Source organism: Hemicordylus capensis, chromosome 3 (genome assembly GCF_027244095.1).
Source record: "Hemicordylus capensis ecotype Gifberg chromosome 3, rHemCap1.1.pri, whole genome shotgun sequence".
In the NCBI taxonomy this organism is placed as follows: Eukaryota; Metazoa; Chordata; class Lepidosauria; order Squamata; family Cordylidae; genus Hemicordylus; species Hemicordylus capensis.
This window is the reverse complement of record NC_069659.1, coordinates 349,995,947-350,004,829: the sequence shown is the minus strand read 5'-3', so window position 1 is coordinate 350,004,829 and position 8,883 is coordinate 349,995,947. Positions and strand designations below refer to the sequence as shown.

Genomic DNA, 8,883 nt, shown 5'->3' with positions numbered 1-8,883 from the left:
TAATACAATCTGACCCTGGGGCCCAGTTCATTTTTTGCCTAATAAGAGTTGCCTAATAAGAGGACCCTGGGGCCCAGTTCATTTTTTGCCTAATAAGAGTTGCCTAATAAGAGGACCCTGGGGCCCGGTTCATTTCTTGACCAGGGCCTCAAGAAATTTCTTGACCAGGGCATATCTTTTTGTAGAATGCCAAAAAATGACGCTCCCATACACATGCTGGAATAACCAAATTAAAGTTGGAAGGGGCCTTCCTTAAGGGACACAAAACCAGACGCCAGAATTTTGGCTCGTTTCTAAGTTTTGAGGCACCAATGAGTTCAGCCCACCCAGCTTTTTTAGACTGGCATTTCTTCTTTCTTAATAAATTCTTATATTGTTTCTTCAAAGTTACTAAGAATTGGGCTTCTAAGTGTGTTAGGGCATGAAGCCAAGGCAACAAAATGGAATAACTATTAAGGAAGCAACAGCAATGTTGTTTATGCATTTTCACTCTGAATATGTCAGCACACTTTTATTGCAACACATAATCACATGTTCTATAATATAATATATGTTTGGAGGATGGCATTCCTGTACAATTTGTCTAGGACATAACTGGAACACATAAAAAATGTAGAGAGGTTCGTGGTGGCAATATCTCTGATAAAAGCCACCAGAGAGAGTGCATTCAGCACACTCAAATGCACTAGACAAATACAGAGGCAGTGAAAGAGAAAACGGGAAAATGCTGTGGATACAGGCATTTCTGATTGCTCTGTTGGTATGCCTCCTGACTTTGCATTTCCTAAAACAGCTCTGGATGCGCAGACACTACCCTCCTGGACCTCTCCCACTTCCTGTCATTGGAGGCCTGTGGCGAATTGGGTTAGGGGTTTCTCTAGATACTTCCACCAAGGTACTGTTTGCTACTTAATCAGTTGCCTAATAAGAGGATTATTGAAGAGAATTGTGAGCTATTTTCTTCCAATTGTAATTGTAGGTAACAAATCATTAGGACAGGTGAAATGTATAGCCTTTATGTTTAGCAGAAACATTTTTAATTAGGTGTATGGTCATACCAAAAGAATGGATTGTTTTATAGGTGTTATGTATTATATCATAAATGTAATTATATGTTGATATGGGTCATGCTTGGTGGGATGGGGAACACACATAAAATGGGACCATTAAACTAAGTGCTAAATGCTGCAATTGAGTAAGATCGATACAAGAGATGCAAGACAAGCTTCTAGTAAGCAATACCACATTAGCTTGGAAATATATATATATTAAAAGCTTCACAGCAATCAAAAGGGAAATTAGCAATACAGGAACTCTCTGAGTGACAAACGTTCAACTTACAAACAACTGTTCAACTTACAAACCAACCCAAACGTACAATCAAGTCATAGCTCATGCAGACTATACGTGTTCTGAGTTATGAACATCTGGCTTAAAAACAAAATTTTGGAACAGAACCTATTTGTTGGTTGGGAACTTCCTGTAAGCTTAAACTCTAAACCAGTGTTTCTCAACCTTTTTGGAGTCAAGGACCACTAAATTCTTCGTGCAGAGTTTCAAGGACCGCTACATTCTCCATGCGCAGTTTCCCAGACCAGCAGTTAGTAAAGGGGTTTCAAGTCTATCTATCTATCTATCTATCTATCTATCTATCTAACAGACTTCTATACTGCCCCAAATTTGCATCTCTGGGCAGTTTACGATTAAAATAATATAAGCATTAAAATCATTAAATTTGGAATCTTTTGCAAACATGGAATACTAGGGGTTCTCAACCTTGGGTCCCTCAGTTAAACTCCCATAACTCCCAACCACAATGGCATTTGGCCATTATGGCTGGGCATTATGAGAGTTGAAGTACACCAACATCTGGGTACCCAAGGTTGAGAACCCCTGAATCTAAAAGCCTGGGTGAATAAATTTGTCTCCAGGATGTCTTCAGTATGTGCGGGGTGGGGGTGCTTGTGATTACTCAATGGAGATGGATGGATGGCCCAATGGATGTTGGGTCATTAGAAAAATTCAAAAGCTACATGGGGCCAATGAAAACAACACACAAGCAAGCTTTTGAATTCCCCCAAACGCTTCATCAGGCTGGATGTCAAGCAAAGCAAAAAGGAGGTGAGGAGAAGAGAGCTGGGCAAGTTCAGTAGAGCCAGAAATCTACAGTTTAACCCTCTCATGATGGAGGTGGAGTTTTAGCAGGAGTTGTGTAGTCACAGGGCCAGATCCAGATGACGTTAGTCAGGACCACCCACTGAAATTAATTTAGTCATCTCTCATTTGTGTCAATGCTGCTTGGTCATGATCACCTGCTTTGATCTGAATCCTGCTCTTAGATATGCACTTTGTGAGGCGGACCTAATGAAACCCGCGCAGCTCCTCCAAAACTCCTTAAAAATGGTTACATGGCAGGTGCTGGGAATGGTGGTTTTTTTTTTAATGGTGAAAGAAAATGTGAAGAAGAGCTGTGGGGACCTGGCATTAAAGGGAAGGGGGTGATTCTGAGATAGCGGAGGGCATGGGGCGTTGTAGTGCTGGATGCCTCATCTTCCTCACTGGGGAGACGAGGCACTGTTCAGGGTGGGTGAGGCAATGGTGCACCGGACCGTGCTCGGAATTTCGCCTGGGTCCAAGAGCTGCCTCCACTGTGCTTGCACACCAGAGTGTAGCAGGTGTTCCCCCATCCTCTCTCACAATGAGCACTTCTGTGCCCCCCTCCCAACTCCCCTTCATGCGCCAATCACACCAGCCTGCCTTTGGGGCCACGCAGCTCACGTGGTCCCACATGCTGCCCGCGCATACCTGCGAAGCAAGCCAAGGCAGCCCTCCTCCCTCTCACCTCTGCTTAGCCCTCACCGCAGCATGATCCCAGTTAGAGGTTGTCCCCCGCACCCAGTGAGGTCATAAAGAGGACCGCCGTCTTCCACCGGCGGTGCAGACCATGGAGTTATAGGGGGCCGAGGGACCACAACACCCTACCAATGCAAGAGGGAAATGGTGTTTCCTCTCAAGGTGCCTTGGCCACAACAGGCAGCTGGTTTTAAATCAGTTTGGATCAGACACGAACTGTGCATACAGTTTTAAGCTGTAAAGATAGGGAATAAGAAAGCTGTAGGAAGATCTCAGTAGCACGTGGAGGCAAGGCACAAGAAGGGTCCAACGCCTCCGTGATACTCTTCCTCTTCCGTGCCATGTGCAAAACTGAGGAAGTGAGTGCCTTGATTGCAGTGGGGGGGGGGTTGACTTCCAGTCAGGGACCGGCACTCAACCCTTCGGGGACCGGCAGCGGTCCAGGGTCCGGTGGTTGAGAAACTGTGCTCTAAACAATTCATATAATTACAATGAATTCCAGACCTGGGAAAACCTACATTCAAGATGCAACATGTTATAATGAAAGCAATTGTACACAGACAGGGAATATAATAAGAAACCATCAGTCACCCTATTGAGAATTCCATCTGTCATTTCTAGATTTGCCAAACATTCAGGATTGGTCTGAGATCTCCAGGAATCAGCATCAACCTCCAGGCCACTATTGAAAGCAAGCCTGCAGAGCTTGTGCCTTCATGTTATTAAAGCTTGGGAGTGGGGGGAAACTTCAGGAACAGCTGAAGTCAGAGTTGGAATCTTCATATTCATTTGCCCAGCACCCAAGAAGACACAAGACACAGAGTGTTGTTATAAATAATTGTCCATAATTTTATTTTATTTTAATTAAATTTTTATTAATTTTAACAATAATCTTAACATTAACATTAACAACAAATAAACAGATATGGACTTCCCGCTCACACCTCCTCGTGAATCATCAGTTATAGAGTTAACCCTTGCTATAATAATAATTCAAAACATAAATTTAAACCTTACAAACACGATTTTAATCTACCCAACCTGCACTTATTACTAAATTTCAAACCCTGTTGTAAAATCAATAGTAGGAAAATAGTTCTTTAGATACAGCAAGAATGGTTTCCAATCTTCTTTAAAGCATTCTAAATTTTGGTCTCTTATCAATATTGTAAGTTTTGCCATCTCCACATATTCCAAATTTTTTATCAGCCAATCTTCTTTTGAAGGCAGTTCATTGCTCTTCCATTTCTGTCCACAATTTTATTTAACAATCAACTTTTAAAGAACAGGGATAGGCTCTTCAACCCATACAGTGCAGTATCCCTAGGCATGCGCCACCAGGGCATGACTGGCCTATAGCATAGGGCAACACACCTCGGCTCTAAGCAGCCCCAATGCTTTAGAGCAGGGACTGCCCATCTTAGCCGGCCTAATGCCAGGCCTCAGCCATAGCAGCACACACACACACACCCGCCGGTAGCCAGTCAGTGATTCCAGGGAGCTTAGCCTGACAGAGTAGATCGCCCAGGGCAGATCTCCCTGAGCTGTGCAGTCTCAAGAGAGTTGCCCAGTCCAACCTATAGCCAAACACTTACAAGAAGGTGCTCACTAGCCTCAGATGTTATTCCCAACCGCACTGTACCTGCCACAGCGGGGGTTAGCCTAGCTTAACACCCCTCAACCACCCACAACCACACAGAACCTTAGCCAATCCCTGCATAAGATCCCCGAGAAACAAATTTGTCCCCTTGGGCACAAGGTGAACTCCATCCCCGCTAAACAAACCGGGTGCCAAGAAAACAATGTCAGAGTGTGCTACCAACCCTACCCCAAATGGAGGTCCAATTGCATTTTACAAATGATGGAAAGCCCTGACTGCATAGCTAGGTCATTTCCCCCCATGTGAACCACCAAGATCTTGGGTGGTGGGTTAGCTGACAGGAATACCTGTGGCATGGGTAGAAACTGGGTGATGACCATACCCCATTGACCGATCCAGGAGATTGATGCCCATTTCCCAAGTCCTAGTTGTGTTCCAGGCTGTGCCCCAAGTACTGCTCTGTGGGCCCAGAACCCAATTGAATGGCCCAGGATGAGGACCCGCTCCCTCTCCTCAGTGGGCCTGCAAAGAGAAAACAACTGGTGACTGCTGCACAGGCACAGAGCATGTACTGCTTACGCCTTGGTGTAGAAGGTGATGGCAGCAAGATAGCCAACCAGGTCCCCGGGCGATAAGCCGTTACCCCTCAGATGAACCAAGAACTGCATCAGATGTTCTATGGGCAGGGGCCATTCCTGATCCACTCCTGCATGGCACCTAAAATCATGAACGGCCCTACACTGCCTACCATACGTGGCCCGAGTGCATGGAGCCAACGAGGCCAGGACAGCTCGATGCAATTTTATGAGCCAAGGCTCCATAGCCAAGGGGGCATCCTGTTGGGCAATGATTCCACCTCCTGTGCCAGCTGACAAAAGCAGAACACCTGGAAATCCACCAAGCTATTCTGGACACCCGGCACATGGCAAGCCAAGAAAATGATGTTGTTGGTCAGGATTGCCAGGACGAATGCCCTCACTAACCTCATAACTCTGGGGGATCTGGAAGTCTGCTGGACCGTGGCCTGGTTGTCACACCAGAAGTGCACGGTCTTGTTTCTAAACAGGTCAGCCCAGATGTGTATGGCCACTACTATTGGAAAGAATTCAGGAAACGTTAAATCTCTGTTGATGCCTGCTGACACGCAGGTGTCTGGCCATCTCTCACCATCTCACCAGCACCCCCAGAAGTACACCCCGAAGCCCAGACCACTGGACCTGCAGGTCAGCCTCCAACAGGAGCACATCATGTCAGAAGTAAACCTCATTATATGAGTCCTTTGCACAGCTTCGGCTAGTGTGCCAGCTGCGTCCCTTTCTCGAAGGCAGATCTGGCCACAGTTACCCATGCCTTAGTCACGTCATGGCTGGATTACTGTAACGTGCTCTGTGTGGGGCTGCCCTTGTAGAATATCTGGAAACTGCTGCTTGAACAAAATGCGGCAGCTAGGGTTCTATCTGGAGCTGCCCGGTGTGATCATATCACACCTATTTTGAAAGAGCTGCACTGCTTACCAGTGTGTTTCTGGTTCCTGGTTTTGACCTTTAAAGCCCTTAACAGTTTGGCCCCAGGATACCTGAGGGACCGCCTGCTCCCAAGGGTTGCTGCCCACTTGATGAGACCATCTGAGGGGGCTCTGCTCTGGGTGCTGACAATGAGGGTGGCTCGGTTCTCGTGCCCGTGCGACAGGACCATCTCTGTTGCTGCCCCCAGACTTTGGAATGCTCTCCCAGTGGTCATTCGCTCCTCGGACTCCATCACAGTTCTTAGAAAACTTGTTAAATCTTGGCTTTTTATCCAGGCTTTTAAAATCAGATTTGTTGTCATATTTTTAGCTTAATACTTTGAAGTGTCATTTTATTATATGTTTTTTAACCTTTGTAATCTGGGATTGTTGTTAATGAAAGGTGGTATATAAATTCAACAATAATAAATAAATAAATAAATAAATAAATGCCCATAGTTTGAGGTCCTCCCGCATGGGGTCCGTGACTATCATCTGGTGTTCTGCCTTTTTGACGCCGATGGTGGTGTCACACAGCCGCCTCAAGAAGAGCCGGCTTGGAGCAACCACCTGACAAGCAAAACTTAGGTGACCTATAAGCTGTTGTAATTGCTTCAGCGTAACCTTGCGTGCCCCCAAGTAGTCGCGTAATAGTACCCACAACACCTCAAGCTTTGCTTGTGGGAGCTGAGAGCTGCCTGTTCATGTATCCAGCTCAATGCCAAGGAAGGTTAAGGTGGTGGTGGGGCCCTCTGTCTTATCGTGTGCGAACGGCAAGCCCAGTTCCAAGCAAAGAATGTGGAAAGCCTCTAAAAGGCACCTACATTGGTCTGTCTCCACACTACCTGAGAAAAGGAAGTCGTCAAGGCAGTGAGCCCTCTTTCCTAAACCCATCTTCCATTGAAGCATCCACTCCAACATGGAGTTGAACACTTCAAATGCCACACAGGAAACTGATCAACCCATTGGCAGGGCTCAGTCAATGTAATATTGACCTTGGAAGGTGAAACCTAGAAGATTGAAATCAGCCAGGTTTACCGGGAGCAGACAAAACGCAGACTCGATATAGCATTTCGCTAGGAGCACACCAGGCCCGCAGGAGCGGAAAACCTTAACTGCCTGATCAAATGAGGTGTACCTGGCTGAGCAGTGTTCGGGTGGTATCCCATCATTCACTGAGGAGCCATGGGGGAAGGACAGGTGATGAATCAAGCTGTACTTGCTTTCTTGGGCTTTCTTGGGCACCACCCCCAGGGGAGAGATGTGCAAGTCTGGGATGGGCAGCACCGCAAAGGGGCCCAGCACCCGTCTCAGTGCCACTTCTTTGCATATCTTTTTTAACACCACCTCCCCCATGCCCTGGGTGGACTTCAAATTTGATGCTGAACAGTGTCTCTCAGACCCATATAAGGGATGTGAAACCCACAACTAAAACCTGACCATAAATAAGGCACCTGGTCCCTAAGGGGGTAAACCTACAGAAGGCATGCCTGCACTGGGAGCTTAATTGGGCTGGGGCCCTTTTCTAGGGGTACTACCCTGTGGGGGCCCACTGTCGGCCCACTCGCCCTGAATGGGTCTCGAGGGAGTCAGAATAAGGAGCCAAAGCTCCTAGTGCTGTTTATCCCACGGAATAGCAGGGTTCAAAGCTGCTCTAAGATGGAAGGAACGATCGTAGCATTCCCAGGTGTTCCCCATAAAATCCATGTACCCCCTATGATTATGTCCAGGTATTTAACAAGGACAGGGCCTCTGGACGTGTGGACTTGGAGAACCACACCCGCATAAACCGTGTATGCTGACAGCCAGTTTGTCCAATTATGTTCCACCAGCTTGCACTTTGACTTCTCTTCCTCTCGCTTTTGCTCTTCCCCTTTCACTAGAGGTTCAGGCTCCCTAAGGAGCAATTGGAAGATGTCCACAAACTCCCCCTGACATATGCTCTGTTTACTGCGGGCAGCAAATGGTCACCCAGAGAGAGGGAGAAATTGCCCAGTGGGTATGGAGTCTGTGGGGCTGATGTTGACGGAGCTGCAGCGGGTAAAGCTGCCAGGGCACAGCCCAAGGTGGCTGCGCTGCCCTGTCAGACCTGTGTACACTAGGGTTGTGCATGTTGGGGGGTTTTCTGTTTTGTTTTTGGCCCAAATCCAAAACACCCCCATTTTGTTATTTGTTCAAAATCAGCCAATCTGAAATACCCCAATTTTGTTCTTTGTTCAAAATTGCAAAATCCAAATCTAAAATGTTTTGGATTTTAAAAAATGGCCCCAGGACAAAACTAGTGGATGGGGGGTGGTAGTACCTAATGGGTGGAAGCTACCACCCACATTTCAGAGGAATCGGGCAAAGGGCTGGTTTTTGGTGAATTTTTGAAGTTTAAGATTTTCCCCATAGGAAATAATGGAGGTTTCAGCAAAAGTATAGCTTCATGCCTGGGGGAAAGCGGTGGCCCAGAGCAGAGCAAGGTGGGTGGTAGCACCCTGTGCAGGCAAGGAAGCATATGAGAGTAGATTCATGGTTTGTCGTTGAAAACCTCATATGCTACCAGAGAATCTATACTCAGAACACCTCAGAAACAACAGAACCCAGCAACCCATGGGTTAGCAACCCATGGGGGTAGTTGGCACCCTATGTGCACTACACCACCACTCACTACCAGCCACCCCAGTGCTCCCCAGGTGGAGTTATGGGTCTGCTGAAACCTCCATTATTCCCTGGAGGGTGGAACCTTAAAGACGCATAAACTTCAACAATTCCTAAGAAATCAGCCCTTTGCCCTATTCCTTTGGAATCTGGGTTGTGGCAGGCACCCCTTGGGGCACTGCCACACAACTCACTGTTTTGCCCCTCAGGACCCCTTTCTGCCCCAAATCTGCCCCAAAGACATGTAAACTTCAGAAATTCTTTTAATACCAGTCCTTTCCCC

At 46.9% G+C, this 8,883-nt stretch overlaps 1 protein-coding gene across 1 annotated transcript in view; it reads left to right on the top strand.

The window, feature by feature from the left end:
- Nucleotides 1-724: 724 nt before the first annotated feature.
- The window catches only part of LOC128350819 (cytochrome P450 2J2-like), a 35,053-nt gene continuing 26,894 nt past the window's right edge, over nucleotides 725-8,883 (top strand). Inside the window, exon 1 of the mRNA XM_053309582.1 lies at nucleotides 725-895. Within this exon, the coding sequence (XP_053165557.1) occupies nucleotides 725-895 (171 nt within the window). The remainder of the gene's footprint in view (nucleotides 896-8,883) is intronic.